Source organism: Macadamia integrifolia, chromosome 13 (genome assembly GCF_013358625.1).
Source record: "Macadamia integrifolia cultivar HAES 741 chromosome 13, SCU_Mint_v3, whole genome shotgun sequence".
NCBI classification, from domain to species: domain Eukaryota; kingdom Viridiplantae; phylum Streptophyta; class Magnoliopsida; order Proteales; family Proteaceae; genus Macadamia; species Macadamia integrifolia.
In genome coordinates, this window is record NC_056569.1 from 519,329 (window position 1) to 542,446 (window position 23,118).

Consider the following 23,118-nt stretch of genomic DNA (forward strand, 5'->3'; position numbering starts at 1 on the left):
CCTCGTTGATTACCCGCTACTTGGGCTGATCTAGTATTGGCGTAATGGTTTTTAGTAAAATTATATCTTTTATTTATATATATATATATATATATATTAATAAAGTGAGGGCAAAACATTCAATAAGTATCATTCAGGAAGTATATGGTTCTAAGTTGGACTCTTCTTATCTCATTAGAACCACTCACTAGGGTGTTTAGTACTTTTCACTATTTTCGGAGAAAGTTGAATAGTTTTCAATCAATCCCAATCTAATTCGCTCCATACGATTTTAGGTTCAATATTGAGTCCACGAGAGTAGTTTCGACCTGAATACCCGTCAAATGGTGAGGATGAAGTTTTCCTAATTTAGTAATATTATTTAAGAAGATTTTCTAATTTTTTTCGCGTGGTTGTATCTTTCTACCATTGATTGGGAGTTGGGGTAAAAGTATTTGGGAAAATTACACGATTACCCACTTTTGGGTTTCCCTTTACAAAATTACCCACAAAAAGTTTTGGTCAACAAAAATACCCAAAATTAGGTTTGGGTTTACAAAACTACCCAAAACAATGATTCTCCTTCATCTGCCTACTTGTTTTGTCATTTTTACCCCTGGCCAAGGTTGTAGCACGGCCTGATGGAGGCCGAGGTGGCAGCCCGGCCTGATGGAAGCCAAGGTGATAGCGCACCCTGATGGAGGCCGAGGTGGAGCATGGCCTGATGGAAGCCTAGGTTCAGCACGGCTTTACGGAGGCAGAGGTGGAGCGCGGCCTGATGGAGGCCTAGGTTCAGCACGGCTTTACGGAGGCAGAGGTGGAGCGCGGACTGCCACCTCGGCCTCCATCAGGCCTTGCTACAACCTTGGCTAGGGGCAAAAATGACAAAACAAATAGGTAGATGAAGGAGAATCACTGTTTTGGGTAGTTTTGTCAACCCAAACCTAATTTTGGATATTTTTGTTGACCAAAACTTTTTGTGGGTTATTTTGCAAAGGAAAATCATGTAATTTTCCCAAAGTATAATAATCCTTTTCTCTCTCTTCTCCATCCAACGTTCGAAAGGGCACAACTGTGTCCGTAGACTCAGTACACAACAATTGATAAAACCTTTGGGACCCTTCCTGTACCTAAGCAATACATGGCTACATGGCATAAGAACAGGCAGCAATGCACACTCGGAACACTACCCAATCAGATTAACCTAATTGAGGGGATCTGGCTAAAAATATGAGCACATTTGCAGCCCTGGAGGATAAAAATCGTCTGTTTCTCTTGTGTTTTGCTAGTTGCAAAAGATGACACGTGTCATCAACGGTCAAGATTAATTCAGTTGGGTGAGGGTTATTATATCCAGTTTGGTTTTTAATTCAATCTTGGCCGTTCACTTAAAGTAATACTACATGTCGCCTTCTGAAGGTAGCAAAACAAGAAAAACATGGATGAAGAAAAACAGATGATTTTTTTCCCTATGTACAATGCAGAATTGGTCCTTTTACAGGTAAGTTCCAGCTGGTCAGAGAAGTGCATGGCGTACACGTTGATCAATTAATCTGTTAAAGGGGCTACAAAAAGCTATTATCCTTATCCCTATCGCATCTTGGACTCACCCTAAGTATGAGCCTTGAGGTAACATGTGATACTGTACTGAATACGGTTACTTTGTCATTAATAATCTCTCATTATAAAAGGACTTACCACTCTTAACCCTTTTCACAGATCATAGACAAGGTTTATACCCTTTCCCTCGAGCTCAGAGAGTGATACTTTGAAAGTTGAGCTACACTCCATGGCTTCCAGGTCTCTCTGGTCTCTTCTCTTCGTCATGTTAGTCTTGTTTGCATCTGGTATATATCTAATCTTTTCCCCTCTCTCTCTCTCTCTCTAGATTCTCTCTCTAAGAAAATTCATTAAATAATGTCTTTGTATTCTTATTATTTTTTTTTTTTTTTGCTTTTGTTGAAGTGGAGATGATGGTGCAAGTTAATGGGAAGAAGGACTGTGGGGCAAGAAGCAAGACATTCAAGGGAGTGTGCTTGAGTAACGAAAATTGTGCTAATGTATGTCGTACAGAGGGTTTCGTCGGTGGCCACTGCACAAAAATCTTGCGTCATTGCCACTGCGATTCGCCTTGTGGTGGACCACCAGTTCCGATGCCACCGATGACACCGACGCCACCGACGCCTTTTTGAAATTGTAACCATTGAGAAACTTGATCATGAGGGCTCGCTCTCACTCTCTCTCTCTCTCCATTTATCAAGTATAGTTACAAGCTATACTTAAATAAAAATTGTTTCAAATAAATGCTTCTCCTTGGGTTAGTTTCTATCATTCCCAATGATTAATGGTTGTTCCTCAATAATAATGTACAAAAAAAACAAAAAGATGTTCCTAGGTTTCCCTATCATTGTGGGTTCTGAGGAGGATAATAACGTATGCATCTTTATCCTCACTTTACGAAGAGGATATTTCGTGACTTAAACTCAAGACCCTAGTTAGCAAATTTGGATTTGGGAATTATTTAGAATAATTCGATTGATTAATTTACGGGTGCTATAAAAAAGGCGGACAAAATAAAATCGGGTTTGGATTCAGATTCGAGAATTATTCGTTTAAGAAAATAAAAGTCGGACAAAAAAATCCGATGTATCTTGGAGATCAAAACATGAAAATTCACCTCTATTGCCGCTGCTTCTAATCTTTTTCCCTTGGATTAATCCATTGAGGATGGATAAGTAGAGAGTACAGAGCTTATCCAATCATAATCATCTTTTGATATATATTATTTCTCCTAGGCAAGCTCTATCCTTGAACAGTTTCAGATTCACTAAAATGTGCATAACTTTCTAAGATGGGAAATTTAAGGTTATTTTCAGGATGGGTAAATCACCATGGAAGCAATATCCAAATAAATCAAATGGTGCTAAAAAGATTGAGATTCAAATAAATCGAACATTGCTTTTGGCATAACAATTACTCAAGAAAAGTCCAACAGAATGAACAGCATTAGAAGGATTCAGATTCAAATAGCATTAATAGTTAAAGACCATAGGTTGGTGTTAGAATGAGAAGGAATGTAGGATTCAGTTTCAAGGCTCGAAGAACTAAATACTCCCAAAAAAAAAAAAAAAGGGTTAAGAAGAACACATACTTGTGTTCGTGTGCCTGCAACCATCAGAGAAGAGATTCAAGAGACTCAAGACTTCAAGAATATTCGTGTACTTGGGTAGCCGCTAGATGCAAAATAGAGGGTCTGAGCGGTTGAGTCTTGAAGGGAAAAATTGGGGAGGAAGAAGATGAGAAAAGTGGAAAATCCTATTTCGGCCCAGTGATTTTTTTGTTTTTTTTGTTTTAGTGGGTTTAAGTGAATTGAATAATTCGGTTCGGCCCAATTTATTCGCATTTTATACTCAAATTAGGAAAAATAGTGATTTTACCTTTTTTTTTATTTTTTATTCGGATTCTAATTCCAAAAAATTTGGTTTGGCCGAATTGCTAACTAGGCTTAAGACCATTAGGTTGCAATAGAGCAACCTTACTATTATGCCAAGATCTGCCCTCTCTTCAATTGTAATATTTATACTACAAGAATGTCCAAGATGAATTATTTTTCTCCTTAAAAAATACTGCCTTTGAGAGGGAAGGATTCGTTGAGGGTTACTGGATGTGAACGATAGCAACTGAGTTGGCAAGGGATCTTTGCCTCAGGAAGTGTGTAGTTATGAGTTCGACTCATCTTACCTCCTTGGGGCCACTCACATCGGGGTGTTTAGTGTTAGTCACTATTTTCAGTGAAAGTTGAATACTTCTCATTCAACCCCGATATGACCTAGTTCATGCGATTGTGGGTTTAGTATAGGCTTGTGGAACTAGTCAGGCCGACGGCCTAGACACCCGTTTTTAGAAAAAATAAAAAAAAGATTGTACGGATGAGATCCCAATTGGCCAATTCCCTTATGTTCTAAGATGGTGGGAACTAGAAAAACCCTTAAATTTAATTTGTAATTATATATAGGAAAGAGGTTGGGCATGCTACTAAATTTATTGGAGCTAATGGCTTAATCAATGGAGAGTTCACAATGGGAGGAATAGAGGAGAATTTTTCAAGGGGGAAGGAGAGAGACAAACACTTTTGTATTGTGCTCAACCTTTTCCTTTATGTATATTTTGATCGAGTTGGAATTGAAAAACATCTTCTCCACCCTTTATCTCTCCTCCAAATTATATAAATATTGTGAAACATTTGGGCCTCTATATTATGTAACTATTGTGAAATTTGGGTACTTTTTCCTTAACGGGTACTTTTTAAAGGTGTACATGAGTACAAACAATAATATATACAAGAGAAAAAGAAGTGTTTTCTATGGAAAAGTGCAGCTCTTACGCAAGCGAGAGGACCAATGGGAGTACACAAGAAAACATCCAGAGATGTCATTTTCCATGTTATGATAGATGGGCCAATCATTTTGCCCCAATGTCTCACGGTGCATGGACCATCCTTCTAAAACACTAACTATTGTATTTTTAATAAATAATAATATTAGTACAGAATTGAGAAAGAACAAAGGAAAGTAAAAATTGTTTTACAGGTAAACATTGCATCTTCATGAAACAAATTCCTAATTAATTAAATAATCAAGTAGATCCTTATCTGACGTAGCTCTAACTTGATCAAATTCCTCAGAATTTCTTCAATGAGCAGTCCTTGAATGCATGTGATATGATCTTTGTTCGGAATCAATGGTTGGGATTCTCCCACTGTGCCCACTTTTCTTGACTAACCTATAATTTATTCATCTATTATGGTAGGAGTAAATGATTCTCCAAGGACTCATCATATCTAAGCTGTGATTTACAGATTCACAACTTCTGGGACAGAATAAGGGCTTGGTTTAGCTAGTTCTTGAATCAGAAGAGGTTGGGTAGTTGAGGAAGATTTTGAAATGTTCTCACATAAATATTGGTAGAGGAATTTGATGCTAAGCATTGTAAGTGAAATCATGGAAGTATGGGAGTTGAAACTGCAAATTTTGAAGCAATTGAAAGGTCTTAATTAGATATCTAGTAGTGATAGATGATGTTTGGAATAATACCAAAGCATGCATGGGTTGAACTTAAAAATGCTTTTCAGTAGCAGATGATCACATTAACAAAAGCAATACTAAGATGCAGAATTGCAGACCATGATGATGATGATGTGTTCTATTGTGAAGGCAAAGATCACACTTGTGCCCATTTGTATACACACATTAACAACCATAGTAATCACCACATTCAATGCTGCCAAGTTTTTGTAGCGCTCGGATGTGCCCATAGTCCCAGCGAGAGCAAATAAAACCCTAGTGAGGTGCACAACAATGCAGTACCAGTGAGCTTGGAGAGCTGATCCTCATCTTTAGGCATGGATGTGGTCAGATCAACTGGGATTTTTGTGGCTACTGTTAGTACCTTCATGGTGAATGCATCCATAGGGAGCAATTTACATGGCACAAATAGCTTCTTTCTAATGAATATTTTATATAAATCAAAAGTCATGGAGAAGAAGCATACTAATGTTGCAGCTGCGATGGAAAGGCCAATCAAAGAAACAGATGGACCATCCACACACCTTCCTTCGCCCATGTTGTTTCTTCTTCTTCCTGTGAAAGCCTACTAATAAGAGCTTTTATAGTACTCTCATCTCAGAAGCTCCTTCTTTCTCCAGATCTGCTTTTGAAAATTAAAAGCTAAACTTAAGGGCAGCACATGGGGTGTGGGTGCTTTTGGTGGTTGAGGTAGATTGAGTCTATATATAACGATGAATTTTTTAGGTTATCTGATTCTTCGAAATGCGAATATGGGCTAAAGATGGTGGCCCAATTTCGAGAAAGGGTCAAGATTCTGGGGGCGGTGGAAGCCCACAGTTTGTCAAAGAACCCTTTATTGATAAGAAGTACAAGGCATGGAAAATCTTTGTATTTCTCGAGGCTTTTTAAATTATTTTGTGAGTGCCCTTCAAGTAGAGGTCACTTTTAAAAATGAAAGGCCATTGGACCACACGAGTGGTTCTTTTTATCTTTAATGAAAATTTTAATTAGCTATGATTCCTTTTGTCGGTCGAGGTCGGCTTGTCTCCAACCCAACTAACGCCCCAATGCGCATCCGATGATTGAGACGACTCCATTACACAGTTGTTGGTGTGATCTTCCCTTTTTTCTCCTCTCTTTACCGAGTTGTCTATCTATATCATTTAGGATTCCTAGTTTCTCTCTTTTCTCAAGGAAAAATGTGCGAAGTAGCTTGGAGATTTTTGCAGTTGTGAAAGTTTGATCTACATCTCTTCTTCTCTTTGATTATTGGCTTCAGGACTACTCAAAGAAGTTGACTTTGAAAATTTTGTTTTCTCTTACACATTACAACTTTTGTAAGAAAATAAATACCCGTTATTGAGAATTACAAGGTTGATACTATTGAGATGTATTCCTACATTGCAGTAAATAAACCATTGAAGAAGACTCGCACAAATGTTGAAGCCAATGAATCAAATTGGTTGAGTCGTATCAAAATTAGATATTCTCCTTAAGGTCTGAAACACCCTTATGGAAGTATAATTGGGGATCCCTAAGTTTTACCTCCCGAATAAAGCACACCAATAGATCAAATAATCAATACACAATTAAAATTATGAAGTGCAACATAATAATAAATGTTCAAAATACATTGCCATAAGAATCAGTGATCCAGATTTCATTCTTTTGAATAGAATGATAGAATGACAACCCTAAGTTATATTATATATATCATGATTAAAATCAAGGCCAACTCTAACCTAGGGTTAGTGTTTTTCAACCCTAACCCTCCCTCAAGGTTAGAATTCTTAACCCAAATCCTATTTGGGCATAAGGTGGGCCAAGGCGGGTCAGGCCTTTAGGTCCAAACTTAGACCCCTAGTTTTTTGTATCACCTTCAATGACATGATTCCATTCTTTCTTACTTCGACCACTTGTCTTTTACTTGGAATGCAAAATGGTTACCAGACAACTCTCTTTTACTAGTATCTGAGTATTAATCGTGTCCAATGAGTAGATTCTACGATGATGAGACCGTTAATCTTTGTTAAAGCTATTCAATTAGTTATGCTGCTATTTGTTTATTTTATTTTAAAACGAGTTGTGCTAAGTTAAGAAGGCTAGAGATTATTAACTAGCTCAGCAGTGGGACTAAAATTTGCCCACCATCACCGATCTCCTAAACTCTCCTTAGGTCACATTCTTTCCCCGCTATGGCCCCATACTTTGTCAGGGTCCACTTTGATACCATTTGTAATGCCCTCAACCCCATTAACCTTGTCACAATATTGTCATCTTTGATCTTTGGATCTATAGACTTTAAAACGTATTGTGCCTTGTTAAGAAGGCTAGAAGTTATCAACTAGCCTAGTAACCTCTCCCTAGATAATGTGAGACTAAAGTTTACACACTTTCATGGATCTCTCAAACCCCCTGATACTTGTCGTATATTTGGTGGAGACACCTCATCGATCTCTCAAACAGATTCAGTACAAATGTTGTATTCTTGGGTGTTACATATTCACTTTGGAGTACGGCTAACCCAACAAAGAGCTGCAAATGTTAGTTTAAAAATGTGAGAAACCCAAACATCTTTTTTGCACACAATGGACACCTTACATGTAACTGGAGAAAAAAAAAACTGAATTAAAATAGGTAAGTTGGTTGTATTAAAAAAAGTGAAATAACAATACCATATCATGTGGTTCATGTGCCTTATAAAAGAACCCCTGGAAATTTTTGCGGTTTCTTACCCTTCATCGTCTTGAAAAATATAATACAAGAGATGAGGGACAAGAGGGTCTAGCCAATGACCTTTTAAAAACTATGTGAAGTTCAGCATGACTGGAAGCACCAGAGAACATTCTTTTGCTAATATTATTACCAATATTCGACACTGGATCATTCATAGTATTACTATACCTTCTCCATTCATTGTGGGTTGGTTATTTGTTAGCATCGGATTAGCCTACAATGTATTAAATCCTAGGCTGTTACTGCCGAAAATCAGTATGAGCTGATCCTGCACAAGCACAGAAGGCAGAGGCCCGAAGGTTTTTCCAGGATTAGTCCTCCGATGCCCCAATTAGAGATCGGCCGCACAGTTTTTCACAAGGGTAATGGTGTGAGTCTTTTTTTGCTTACCTTTTTTCCTCCTCTCGGGCCCTCTCTTATAGTCCTTAGGGTTTAGAGTTTCTCTTTTCTTCGGAGGAGTCCTCCTCGGGTCCGCCTCCTTTCCTTTTCGAGTCCTACCCGGATACGTCCTATCCCTTTCGTGGGGAATATTCTCTTCACGTGGTTGACGTGGTCAGAATCCTTGCAGCCTCTATCAGGTGGGCGGCACGTGTCTTTTCCTTAGATATCACGTGTTCTTATTCTACTGGGCAATCAATTTGGCCGTATCATAGGCCAAACGAGTATAGAGAGAGCCAACAAGAAAGCACGTTATTCCACCACAAGAAAACAAGAAAGCACGTTATAGCCCAATTAGTTAGCTGCATGTATAGAGCTAGAAGCTCATCCAAATATTTCAATTGGAGCAGAATCGATCAAACCATCCCATTCAACTGAAAACGGATCGATTACAATCCTAATCAATTTTGATTCTTTATGATCAAGTTATGATCGAGTCCAACCAAATTCGGCTAACTGGATCAAATTAGAGTCGGTGGTGACTGGTGACCAATGTCGAACTTGATTCCAAGTTGAAAAACCATGTTTTGCTTCACCCTGCCAACGCAAATTTTATTTTACACTACTGCATTTAGGTTTGGAATTTTTGGGATTAGGATTTAGGGTTTAAAAAAAAAAAAAAAAAAAGGTAATGGGTGTTTTTTTTCTGATAAACGTATGACAGGGATTCCAAACAGGATCACACATTTGGTAGAAAAACAGGATCACACATGAGAGCTCTGCACTTGATAACCACCAGATTACAAACAAAAATTCGGTTTAATGTTTCATTTTCGTAGGGTTAACCAAAAATGAAAACACAAAAGCTCCAAGGCTATCCGTTTGAGTCTTCCTCTCCGTGTGGGTTTGCTCTGGAGCACTCTAAGCTCTAACCCGCTTGAAACATGCAGCTTAGCGCTCGCCTGGTGAGGTCCTTGTCTCTTCCTTCTCCTGCGTCTACCACCCTTCAAGAAATCGCTGCCAATCACAAAGGTTCCATCTTCCTGTCTCTCTCTGCGTAGTTGTGTGTATATGTGTGTAATTGCATCTATTTACTTGATTATCATGCATTGTTGTAAACATTTTGAGTATCTTCTTATTGAAGCATGATTCTTCATTCTTGTCTCTATTGTAAACATATTCTCGCCCACCTACCAGATTGTACTTCTCTATTGGAATGCTACTGTGGGCAGCATTTAAATGGGTCATCGCATATAATATATGAGAACCTTTCAAGAGAATTTTATTCGATCTGGAAAACCCTTCTTAGGATGCTGACTAGCTTATTCAATAACCTTGTGACCAATTATAACACAAGCCTTTTTTAGTTTCTCGTTTTCATCCACTAACCTTTGTTAACACTGCCACAATTTCAGAAGAAAAGAAGGGGAGAAAGGGGATGGGGGAGGGGGTGACATGCGTCAGAGGACTTGACTGCCCAATGATTCTCTTGGGAAATCTGATTTTTAATGTTTCATATATGGGTGGTCAGCAAGTCTGCTAATTCTGATGAATGGTTTGTTACCTCTGAAATTAATCAATAGTTGCAATCTTACAATTTTAATCTGAGTCTCTAATTGAGGTGTATTAGAATGTTGGATTTTTCTAGGACCATATGTCCGCACACTCAGTGATACCCAATCTGGAAGCGAGATTTTTTTTTTCCAACTGTTTACCAATTTTACTGCATTGCTTTCGAATTTTCTCATTTCAATAACAGACTACAAAATCATTGCTATTGGCTAATGTGGAGGCCTGAGGTGGTTCTTGATTAAAATCATGCTTTAGTAGCCAAATTGCATGCATCTCCGAAACTTGAATGACATGCGATTTCCTGTATACTAAATTTGCAAGTTCGACCATCAAGTCCATTATCGACCATCAAGTCCATCACCTTGACTAGAGTATTTTAAGTTATGAGAAACTAGGTTGAAAGGTCCATAGTAGAACACAAGCAATGGCCCACTGCTATAGTTGGGCATATGACCCTTCCTAAACCACCTTATATAATGGCTTTGAAATATCTGATGTGGTCTGGCCTTGTCCCTTGTGGAACTCTATCATAAGTTTTTTCAAACCAATATGGATATCTTTCTTATACACTCTAAATTTTTCCATTAGTTTCCTAAGAAAATAAACAGCTTCGGTAGTTGATTTCCCAGGCATAAAACCAAATTGTTTATAGAAACTCAATCATAAGCTTTTTCCAGACCAATAACGACCATATGGTTATCTTTCTTATACGCTCTAAATTTTTCCATTAGTCTCCTAAGAAAATAAACAGCTTCGGTAGTTGATTTCCCTGGCATAAAATCAAATTGGTTATTTGAAATATTAGCTTCTTGTCTCAAGTGAGCCCATAATTTCATAGAATTACTCATAAGTTTAATTCATAAAAGTCTCTATAGTTCTGAATTTCTTTTATTTATCACCCTTTCTTATTGTTGGTTTCCAGAAATAAACTCTACTTAAACATTTATTTCCAGTTGAGCTACTTGAGTTATGAGTATGTTTTCTCCTTCCAAAAGGATCCTAAACTGTTCTCAGTATTTACAGAATTGCCACTATTTTTAAATTGAATTATTTATTATTCTTGTGGGCCCATAGTGATCCCAAAGCAGGGTTTGTGACTGGGATTGCGTCATTTGTTTTGCTGGAGAATTTTTTTTTTCTGCTTTAATTATTTTTTTCATTTATATTTTTATAGTATTCATATATTATTCATGGACATGCATAGGATTAAGATAATAGATGGGCATACTTTGATAGCATATCCATATTCAAACTACTCCAGGCTGGAAATGTTTAAATTTCTGTGTGTGTGTGCCTACTCATGTAGATGAAATAATTCTTGTGAGGTGATTTTGTTAGGTAGATAACTCACTGACTTGGTTTAAAGTACCTTAACTGCTATTTTACAATATCACAGTTTGGCCAGGAAACATTTTCCCCATTTACTTTGGATATCTAATGGTTGTACTGTTTCAAACTTATTGGACTCCCTTTACTTCCTTTAAGGAATTATGCAGAATTTTTCTGTCTGAGTTTTGGATTTAGTTTTTTATTTTGTTATTTTTCTAATCAATGGTTTTGATTCGTTGCATGTTCAATCTAAAGCATGCCTGGCCCATGAAAATGTAGAGGCCAACCTTAAAAAGAATTTATTGATATGTACAGATTTCAGTGTGAGACTTGCTACTTGATGGTTCTCTATTGGTTTGGTTCCTTAGGTATCGCAAAACTTGTCTTGAAAAAGGGGAAGACCCAACTTTTCAAGGATGGAAGTCCAATGGTCTATAGTGGTGCAGTGGACAGGATTGTTGGTAGACCACCACCCAAATCTGGAGATGTTGTGCTAGTAGCAGATGGGACAGAGAAGCCCATTGGATGGGGGATGTACAATGCAGTCTCCATGTTTTGTGTTCGCCTCATGCAACTAGAAGAAGAGACAGCAAGGCACATGACTTCCCTTGAAGGCCTCTTGAGTGTAGCCCCATTTTTCAAGGACACTACAATGTTATTTTATTATCTTATAAAATGAATTACTCTTTCTTTTTTTATTTATTTATTTTAAATTTGGGTGTAGAGATCCGTCTTGTGCATTGAACATGGAGAAGCTTCTTGAAACAAGAATTCGTGATGCTCTAGAATTACGTAGGAGTCTTGGGCTTCCATCTATGGATACAAATGCATATCGTCTTGTGAACAGTGAAGGGGACAGGTATGCATCATTACTTATTTTCTAATTTCTCCATTTTTGTATTTTTTTAAGTTTCTTTCATAAATTTTCATTCATAATCATGGTTTGAAATTTTGGTCGACATGATTGAAATTTCATAAATATTTTGGTTTTGAGAAGCCTTGAAACAAAACGGGGTCAACTCTACAAGCATACCAGATTTCGACCGAAAATTTGGCATTTCGGTCCAAATTTTGACTAATTTTGGCTAAATTTCAAGCTTTCCCCCCTTTCCCCTTAGAACTCCATAATTACTTGAAAACCTAAATTTTTGGCAAAGTTTTTCATTTTGGTTTTGACCAGGCTCGAAACTGAAATTTTCAACTGAAACAGAAATTTCAGTCAAGACATATACACATTTTTCTGCAAATTTTGATGATAGGTTTCAAGGACCAAATGGCCAAATTAGGTCCTGAAACTTCTAAGAAATCCTATTTTAGGCCCTCTAAACGTAGGCTAAGAAGGATTTCCTTGTCTGCAGCTTGGAGGCTCGTCTGGGGTGACAAAAATAATTTTGTCTGCAGCTCAGAGACAATCTTCTATGCAATGAAATGGTGACAAAAATAATTACTTGAAAACCTAAATATATGTGACAAAAATAATTTTGTCTGCAGCTCAGAGTTTGTATCTCCAGAAAGGATGATTCTTTCCGATCTGGTTTGCATGGGATTCAAAACCAGTGTGATCCCTTTAACCCAACAGAAACACCCTAACCTGGTCCCAATTTTCACTTATTTTCTATCACTCTTATTTAGACTAATTAGCAGCTATTCTCTCTCCCAAGTCCTAACATACCCTAGCCAGCAATGCTAGGTCCATTTGATGCTTGATTCACTTTTTGTGGACATGTATAATCATGGGAACCTTATTCCTCCTCATATGATGCACCTGATCATTTACTTTGTAATTGCAGTACTGCTAAAATTTGGAGGAGTTACACGAAATGTTGGCAGAAGGAAGGAAAATCCATGAACTGACTCTAGTAATATCTAGTCATCTTACTAAGTTTCTCTTGCCATCTAAGTTTTTTGGCATGTTTATATTATATCATGACGGATCTGCTTTCCATGCTTGGTTCATGTGGCCAAACGAGATACATCAGAAATATAGAGTGCTTCAGTGTCCTATTTTTCATTAACATCATATTATTTTGTTCCATGTCTGTCAATGCAAGGGATTAAATCCATAAGCCAGAAAATATATAAATAGCAACAAAGTAAAATAAACAATGTCTACCTTTCTCTCTTTCTTTTTCTATTTAAATACTCTTATGGGGGAACATCCCCATCAGCACTCTGAGCCATTAATTTTTCAAAAAGATATCAATTTTCTATAAGTTTTATACGCGGGATTATATAATTGTAGCAGAATTGAATGTATGGGGTCAGTTTTAAGTTCCAAATGGTTTATTTGTAATGCTCTTTTAAGTTTAGTGAGGTCTAGTAATATAGGATATAGTAAGGTCTGTTTGTATGTGTTCTGCATAAGGTAAGATTAGTTTATTGTCTTCAGTAGTTATTTGAGTCGAATTAGAAGTTTGGAATTAGGTAAGCCAAAGTCCTATTTGGAGTAGGACCGACGTATAGTCTATAGTCTATAAAGGAGTCCTATGGTCTTTACAAGAGGTAGGATTATGATAACGTTGAATTGAGAATTGAGAGAGTTTTCTCTATGGGATGGCTAGGTTTATTTCTCTATTTTGCTGCTATTTTGCTGTTCCTAGCTACTGCTGCTTTGCTAATATCACAGATCTTAGTCATTGTTTTCATCCATTTCTATATTCACAGGCCAGGAGTGTGGGTTTTGATTCCATTTATCCTGAACAGCAGAATACCTGCTATTCCTGATCTTCACTTCTAAATTCCAATCTGTTTTTGATAAAGATACTAGCTGCTCCAATTGAATAATAATTAATCCTTCATTACCAATTTTGGGTCTGTTCACTGGTTTACTACAGTTTGTCTGTGCATTTTTCTTTTTTAAAATTTCCAAGCTTAATGTTTTAAATGGCTTCCTTAATCAAGTAAATGTTTTACATTTTTTTTTTTATGCAGTTAGTTATCCTGCATAAAGCATTTTGTTATTATTCCTCAGTCTGATCAGTCACTGGTCCCTATTTGTTCTCAAATCTAATCCTTTGCTCAAATCTTGGTATTATACACTATTCCAGACCTATGGCCTCCGACCTTTTAATCCCTACCCTTGTTTATAAACTTAATTTCTGCTAGGGTTTGATATTTAGGGTCCATAACCTGCTCGAATTAGAAGTTCTCTTAAACCTTCCTGGATTGGTATCATGAATATGTAGTTATGCTTTTAGCAGTTTCTTTTGTAGTGTTGAAACTTTGGGTCTTCATTTTGTAACTTAAATGTGTGCATGTTACTGGACTCAGCTTTCCCCTGTTTTGGACTGAGACTTTTTCATTGCATAATGTATTTCTTGAGGCTGTTATGTTCTCTGTTTTTAGATTTTGTTACTTTGCTTCTGTTGCAGGTTGTCAGGTCTAATTGTTGATGTTTTTGGCAATCTTGCTGTAGTAGCTTCATCCGCTGCTTGGGTTGAGAAATATAAGTCAGAAATTGAGTCCTGCATCTGTAGAACCTGTGACATTGATCATATAAGGTGGAGACCATCTGCTGATATCTTAAAAGAAGAAGGATTGGATATATCAGATCTAGGAGAACCACACCCATCACATTCGCTTGAGAGGGTGAAGGTTTGAAACTGCTTACTGCCTTAATATCAAGATGTTAAGATTGTTCTGCTGAATATCATAATGGCGGCAAAATTTACGGGATTGGACTTTGTTCTATATAGTGTTGATATAAAAATGAATAGGAGTACTGGTCCTTCTTGTAGATGATTAAGCTTATCTGACAAGATCTCCCAGTATTTTACCATGCAAGAAGACCTGGAGTCCTACTACACTCCTAAACCTATTGACAAGGGAATTGATCCAATGGTCGAGATTGAAATCCAAGAAGAAATGGAGGTCGAATTGTATGCAATAGAGGTGAAGTAGTGTCTTTGTGAAGCGCGCTATCATTTTTTGTATTACTTGGGCTTGCAGATTATTCAATGAATTCTTGGGGCAAGACCTAGACTATGCATGTCATTCATTGCAACCTTTCCTATGGTCATTTTAGGCCTGCCTCTAGCTCTTTTACCTCCTTCAATCGGAATCAGATTGCTCATTACTGGGGCATCCACAAGCCTCTGTTAAACATGACCATACCACCTCCGACAACTTTCTTAAAGCTTGTCATTGATCGGGGCAACTCCCAAATCATCTCTAATACATTTATTCATTCTTTTTATCCGTCCTAGTTTCCACGCATCTATCTCAACATCCTCATCTCTATTACACATAGCTTCTCAATATGATAATTCTTAACTCCCAACATTCTACCCCGTACATCATAACCGATCGTATGATAGTCCTATAAAACTTTTCTTTAAGCTTTAAAGGAATACATTGGTCACACAGAAGTCTGGTCGCACTTTTCCACTTCATCCATTTGACTTAATTCTTTGTGAAACATCATCCTCTATGTCACCTTTGTTTATGGTTGACCCCAGATATCTAAAATAGTCACTTTGCTGTATCTCTTTATCTCTTAATTTTCACCATGTCATTGTCCATCTTGTTTCTGTGACACAAAATCTCTGAGTAAGCTGAATATATGTGTTGTAATATAGTCACACTGATAATGTTTGTATAGATATCACCTAAAATGAACAACAGAACAAGAATAAAGGCTCCAAAATATTCAGTTATCCACACTGATTTGGAGTTTCAGGATACTAGAAACCACTGATGGAGATTGACCTGTAACTCTGTCAGTGGATATAACCTTTCAAAGCTGTTCAGACCCAAATACAAGCCTATTAAAGTGTGGCTTCCACTGATCCACAGAACCTAATGATCAACAGCTCTAGTTGGGTTCAGGGTATGAATAGTTTGACTGAGAAAAATATATTTTCTAAGCAGTTTACTTTTTTGGGTTGGTTGGGGAGTATTTCTTTGGCCCAAGGCAGTGTAAGTCAGTCAGGATTTGATCCAGGGTCTCTATGCTTTCCTTAGCTACAGGTTTTACCACCTGAACAGGGCTTAACTTCACCTACTATTGAAATCACTAAAAAGCCCAAGACCTACTTTCTTTCGGCAAAACAACCATAGGAATTGGGGAGAGAGATAGATAGTCTATTGACCCTTTCCTTTCTTCTCCTTGCCTTCAGGTAGACTGGCAAGTCTGATGTGACGAACTTTTTTGGTGTGAGCAAATTCCTTGAAGATTTCCTGTTGGTGCTACTCTAACTACCCTCCTGTCATTGTTCACAGTGAGCTCCAATATCTGATGTCCCTTTACCCAGCCTGCATTTTTAATTTGGGTCTATTAGCCATGTCAATGATTTGAAAAGTAGAAAACTGCTGGCGTAAGAGGTCTGATGGCATCTTTGGAGTTTTAGTAAAATTATCTGTTTCTGTGCCTACCCTTACACTTGTCTCCCTCTCCCTTTCCTCTCTTTTCTCTTTTTTGGGAGCAATGGTCTTTTCCATAGACATAAGAATGACACTTGCTATCAAAAGAGTACATCCACCAATGACCAATCCAAGGCTTCCTGTCTGTGGTAATTGCTTTAAAGAATTCATGAACATGTCTAATCTTATATGTATCATTTGGGGCATGTGACAAGATGTAAGCTCTTTTTGTCAGGTAATAGAAAATGGGATTGCTTATGCGATCTCATTGGAAGGTCAGAAAACAGGATTTTATGCTGATCAACGTGAAAATCGTAAGTTCATATCAACAATTTCAGAGGGACGTAAAGTTCTTGATATTTGCTGCTACAGTGGTGGCTTTTCTCTAAATGCAGCAAAAGGTGGTGCTGTAGATGTTTTGGGTAAATTATTGAATGCTAAACTTATTGCTTTTTCCTGTTGTAAGTTTAGTAAGCACTTGGAATAATCATCCTTCTTATATTCTAGCTAATTGAGCATTATGGATTCTTTCTTGTAAGCTTTAACAATTCGAATTTCCTACACAAGAGCGAGAATAGAAAATCTTAGTTCTAAAGCTGGATCAATTTTTATAGCTCGCTTGAAGTTGTTGTCATTCAGATGCAAATAACCTTCAATGTAATAATAAGTGATTAATTATCTCTTATTTCTCTTAGGTGTTGATACCTCGATACCTGCTTTGGACCTTGCAAAAGAAAATATCCTTCTCAACAAGCTGGATCCCGGAAGAATATCATATTTGAGAGAAGATGCAACTGAATTTATGAAATCAGCTGCTTCAAGGCATGAATCTTGGGATTTAGTTATTCTGGATCCTCCAAAACTAGCACCTCGGAGGAAGGTATTTACATATTTTTGCTGTGTTTTGTTGCTTACTAGTTGATGCTTTATCTAAGAGATTTCTTGTATTTGTAGATTTAGTTGTCTTTGTTGTCTTTTGGAATCTAGAAATATTTGATTTGCAATCTGCTGGCTATTTGAAGGTATAGCAAACAACATATCTTTTTAATGTTGGAAACGAAAGTATAATATGGCTAAATATGTTAAACATATTAGAACTGAAATGCAGTGATATCAACTGTGGAAGCTATTTATTTGCTTAGGAGCCTAATTGAAAAAATTAGAGAATATAAGAAAGATCTTCTTATGGTATTCATGGATTTAGAAAAAGGCTTATGATAGCATTCCCAGAGAGTTAATTTGGCAAGTTTTAGAGAAGAACCATGTTTTTAGTAAATACTTGGACATAAATAAAGATATGTATAATGATGCAATGGCTAGCTTAAGAATTATGAGGGGACAGGGTAGTAAATTCTCAATAACAGTTGGATTACACCAAGGTTCAGCTCTAAGCTCGTATTTGTTTGCACTAATCATGGATTGTTGACTAGAGACATTCAAGAACAGATCCCTTTGTGTATGCTTGTGCAGATGATATTGTTTTTGGTGGATGAAACAAAAAATGCTGGGATAAATTCAAAGTTGGATTTATGGAGAGATCAACCTTGGATTCAGAAGGTTTTAAAATAAGTAGAACAAAATAGAGTATATGATGTGTACATTCAGTAACAATAGGACTAAGATTGGGGTGGTGAAAATTGATGGTAGGGAGTTACCACAAAGTGATAACTTTAGATACCTAGATTCAATCATGAATAAAGGAGAAATAAAGGTTGATCTTATACATAGAATTAGAATGGGGTGAATGAAATGGAGAGAGCCCCATACAGTAGGTGGGCTTCATGTTGAGATGAGCATTACATACATGGGAACCTGTTAATACACTATTTGGCTATTCAGTTAAGATCTTCTGAATCTTGTAAGGGTCTAAATGCCTAAGACTGAAACTTTATAAAATTTATTTTATCAATTAGTAGGCCACTCTCTGACAAGGGACAACAAATAAGATACAACCCATAGGATCTTATGCTAGCTTTTGTTATTATGGAAGGCCATGTGTAAGTTCATATGATTTGCATCTCTAGTGACCGGTACCTTGAACTAAATCCCTGCTGGTGAGTAGTGACATTCAACAAGACTGTCTTGTCTTAAGACTGGGATGTGAAATTTGACGGTGGGCATAACCCACATGGAAATATTTAGGGAGCTTCTCATATTTTAAAATTTAATTGACCATATCTCCATACAATAAATTCCCACAAGTAGTAATAAAATGATAGCTTTGTACTTAAAAAAAAAAAAATTTACATGATTTTGACCAAGGTGTTCCATAGGTCTTTTTTGCATAGTAGGAACATTTCGGATGGGCTTTTGATTGCTTGTTTATGTATAGATCAGATGATTAAGAGTTAGAGTCTGGGGATGCTCTGCAAACTTAATTTATTAAAGGGCTATATGATCATGTGGAAGGGTGTATTCTGGATTATATTATGAGGACAGTGGCTTATGACATGAGGAAATGGGTGGTGGTTTGAATTTTGGTGTCTGTGAATGGTCCTAGGGAAGGACGTCTGCCAAACTGGAAGTATCCGGCAAAGGAATCCATTGAAAGATTTGCGGTAGGATGATATTGTTGGCTGTTGATATGGGCTTGATTCAGGGAGTAAGGATGAGTTAGGCAGTGCTAGTGGTTTGACAACTTTCTAGATTTATTAAAATAGAGAAATACTGAATGAATCTAGATTCTAGATTTGACATTGTTTTAGTGGTATAGGAGTATTTTGTTCCTGTCAACACGTCACTCTGGATCATTTCCTTACCTTATACCATCACCTTCAGGCTGTGAACCCTAGGCTATCCACATGTATAAAATCGATTATTTTTTTGGATAAATTAGACATTTTGCCAAGGGGAGAGAGAAGCCCAAAGTGAGTATGTCCAAGTGGCTAATATATACAAGTTCGATAAGGCAGAGTACATCCACAATATAGTAAAGGATCTCTGGTTAGCAGGTATATTTGTCTCGTCACAAAGTTGTTACAATGTACATAAATTCTCTGTTGAAAAATCTTAGTCACCAAATCTTGGGGATAAATTAATGCCTATTTGTTGCTTCTTATTGGCCTACTATTTGTTCCAGGTTTTACAAAATGCATCTGGTATGTATAGAAATCTAAATTCATTAGCCATGCGATTAACGAAGAGAGGAGGTCTTCTCATGACATGTTCATGTTCAGGGGTGATGACCCAAAGTGGATTGTTCTTATGTATTCTTCAGGCAAGTAATTGCTACTTCATTCATTATTTCAAACAGCTTATTGACCTCCAAAGTATTTCATGTAGTTTGGATGGGGGACTCTTCTCATGAAAACTCTATTTCTGAAAGATTTTCTCATTACATGTCATCTAATCTTCTCCTGAGGCTTAGTTCTGGATAGGGACTATGACTCATTGTAGGATCAGAGCCTGGAGGTATTTCATGGGAGTCTGGTCTTTTACTTTAACGTAGCCTACTAAAGCTTAGATCTGGATAGGACCAGTGTTATCAACTCGGCCGAATAATTCGCGAATTATTCGGCCGAACCGAATTTTTCCGAATTTTATCAAAAATTCTGACCGAATCCGAATTAAAAATAAAATTCGGTAAAATTCGTGATTTTTTCAAAAGTGAATATAAAACGCGAATAATTCGGACCGAATCCGAATTAAACCGAATTATTCGGTCCACTTAAACAGTATTTTACAAAAAAAAAAAAAAAAAAAAAAAAAACCCAATAAGCTTTTTTGACCGCTTTTTTGACCGAATCCTTAAATTAATCAATCGAATTATTCCGAATAATTCTCCGCCCGAATAATTCCCGAATCCGAATTTGCTAACTATGGATAGGACTATGACCATATGTGGTATGTTGGTACACATCTATATTGAGGAAAAAGAATACCCAAACATAGTCTACGGCAACTATAACCTATATCATTATGGCGTAGCCTAATACCCAGCTTACTGATGGATTCAGATCTGTGTTCTATCTGAACAGATGTTGGGTGACAGTGGAGTCATACTTATGTAGCCAAAGAATCTGGAATATAGATTTCTTCATTCCCTTATCCAACACCACACCCCCCCCCACCCTCAAAAAAAAAAGTTAAAAATGAAAATGCATTGCAGCAGTTGTGACTGTTGACAAAATTGTCTATGTTGGTTCCATGCAGAGTGCTGCTTCAATGGTGGGTAGAAAAGTTACAGTTTTACGTCAAGCTGGAGCAGCTTGTGATCACCCTATTGACCCATCCTATCCTGAAGGAGCATACCTTTCCAATGTCATGCTTAGAGTACTATAGATGATGTGAGTATATACCTAATGCAGTTGTATGCTGTGCATTGATTATTTTCAAATGCCCTTTAAAATGGCTGGTATCTACCACTTCGAAGAAAAAAAGAAGGGTGGGGGGGAGAAGTCATTCAACATTTAAAGGATGGCAATGTTATAGAATTTTTTTTTTTTCCTGAAATTATGCAAGCATATTTCCGCATGTGTTGCTCTCACAAAATTCAAACTCCCAATAACTGGAATTCTTCACATGATGTACACAACCCAACCGATACTTTAATTGTATAGTCATTAAATACACAATATGGTACATCCACCTATGTTTGAGAACTGGGCAATCCATCTGATCAAGTCCTTTTAGCGGCCTCCAGGATTATTCCATCACAAATATGAAGGTTCTCCAAGTCGTCTGAAAACAGAAAAGCAGCATCGGTAATAGATTTGATGGTGATAAATGGTTATGTTAATTCTCTGCATTGAAAGGATTTCCACCTTGGCTTGATCAGATATATAACAGTGAAGACCATGGCTAGAAAGAAGCACAACCCTCCAACTGTTAGATTTGCAATGCCAAGAAAGTCATTCTTTCCCCCAAGCCAGCTAGTGGTGGAAAGTACAAGTTTCTTCTTCTCTCCATTAAAACTGTATGTGTCGTAGTAGTTCTGCAGTGTTACATTTGTAATGTCATTTGCTTGGAGATCCACCTCTATCTTCCCATATAACTTCTTAAAAGTCGGAAGGACAGCAGTTCTCATCCGAACAATAAGCTCCTCCTGCTCACTTAGAGATCAGTTCTTGTTTGATGGATGGTAACCAGTTTAATGACCAACTATTCAGTTGTGCAAAAGCAATGGTTCTATTTGGTGTTCCATCAGGACTGGAGATGGATTACTTACTGGTATGCTGGCATCAAAGGTCGCACCGCCTATTAGGATTCCTTTCTGGAAAATTTTGAGCTACACATTACTACCAAACATTTTATCCCTATCGCTCTTCCAGGAAATGCCCTATTTGTTCACCTGCACTTGCTGGTTGTTGAGAGAGAAGCTGCAAGTGTCATTGAACAAACTCCAAGCCATAAGACCATAGGGCACAATGGGGAGATCCATTCGCTATGTCTTCAGGTGCACTGCCGGTTGTAATATTTTCACTTTTAGGATCAATTAGCTGTGCAGCCGTTACGCTCTGAACATACCTGAGTTACAACGCATCACCATGAGAGCTATTTGAATATAATGCTTTTTTTCCCCATGAATTTGTGGAAACGTTTAGTCATGATTCATGGAATTGTTTTACGCAAAAGACTCCTGGTCTCTGGTCTGGCCAACTATTTGTACCATATATAAAGTCATGTTCTTGTGATGCTGCTTTGACTACTACTTTGACTTTTTCTTTCATCTCATTTTACTTTCTTTTGGAATTTCTTTTTATTCTTATGTATACTACTATTTTAGATCATATCGAATCTATGTAATCAGCCCCATTTAGTTGGGATAAGGTTATGATTATTGTTTGCAAAAGTGATGTGGTCATTTGGATTGCTGGAGATCTAAGAATAGTCTTCACCATGTGTCAAATTTCAGGCCTAAAACTCAATCAGGTTCCCTCCCAGTTATGTCCATTCCCCTATTTGGTGGTCTGTGCATTGTCTTTTAAGTCCTTGATTTTCCAATGCTATGTTTTGCTACATGGTCAACCCCATTTGGCTTGAAACTTGACACGTGAGTAAGGAGGGGATCTTTGGGTCTATCTGTAGACAGTTTCAACCCCATCCGACTTTGCCGCTTAGGGATGAAATTGAAGGGTCATTATTTCGCCTGCCCCTCTATTGAAAGAAGTCAGCAATGCGTTTGGCACTATTCGTAGAGTCTCATCCAACCACTAAAACCTGTGGATTAAGAGATTCTCCCTTCACCATGGGCGAAAGGAAGCTCGGTCCTTTTATAAATAATCAACTTTAGACGATAGTTTAAAACAAAAGGCTATAATTTGGATGGTTCTGATAGAAGTTATCAAGTTCATAATATACATATATATGTTGCTGCATTAACCTTGGAACCTACAACAAATTGTTGATGCATGACTAAGGGCTCGTTTGATAATGTTTCTGCCATTTCTGTTTCAAGAAATGATAGAAACATAAATTTCCGTTTCTAATAACAAAAACAGAATTGAAGGTGTTTGATAAGTCATGTTTCTGGAAGTCAATAGTAACTAGCGAAAGAATGGCCACGAGTAGTTTTCAAAAACGACCTGTGTCATTTCTTGAACCATAAATAGGTAGAAATTTTAATTTCTATTTCTAAAAAACAATTGAAACGAAACAATTTTATCAAACACTTTTTGTTCCGTTTTTGCCGTTTTTGTGACCAGAAACGATAGAAACGCATTTCTTGAACGTTATTAAACGGGCCCTAGGTATTTCA

General features: G+C 37.2%; 1 protein-coding gene across 3 annotated transcripts; it reads left to right on the plus strand.

Moving 5' to 3' along the window:
- The first annotated feature begins 8,536 nt into the window (after positions 1-8,536).
- LOC122059629 (ribosomal RNA large subunit methyltransferase I) lies at positions 8,537-22,089 on the plus strand. Of its 3 annotated transcripts, none has more exons than XM_042622542.1 (9): positions 8,537-9,191; positions 11,429-11,654; positions 11,785-11,919; positions 14,432-14,654; positions 16,657-16,843; positions 17,117-17,301; positions 19,501-19,519; positions 19,598-19,638; positions 20,574-20,803. In XM_042622542.1, exons 1-9 carry the CDS (start codon positions 9,104-9,106, stop codon positions 20,700-20,702), a joined length of 1,233 nt encoding a protein of 410 aa, XP_042478476.1. In that variant the 5' UTR covers positions 8,537-9,103; the 3' UTR covers positions 20,703-20,803. The 3 variants fall into 3 exon arrangements, with proteins under 3 accessions (XP_042478476.1, XP_042478475.1, XP_042478473.1); XM_042622541.1 differs by adding an exon at positions 21,054-22,089 and having other exon boundaries at positions 8,543-9,191; positions 19,501-19,638; positions 20,574-20,707; XM_042622539.1 differs by adding an exon at positions 21,064-22,089 and having other exon boundaries at positions 8,544-9,191; positions 19,501-19,638; positions 20,574-20,707.
- The last annotated feature ends 1,029 nt before the right edge of the window (positions 22,090-23,118 follow it).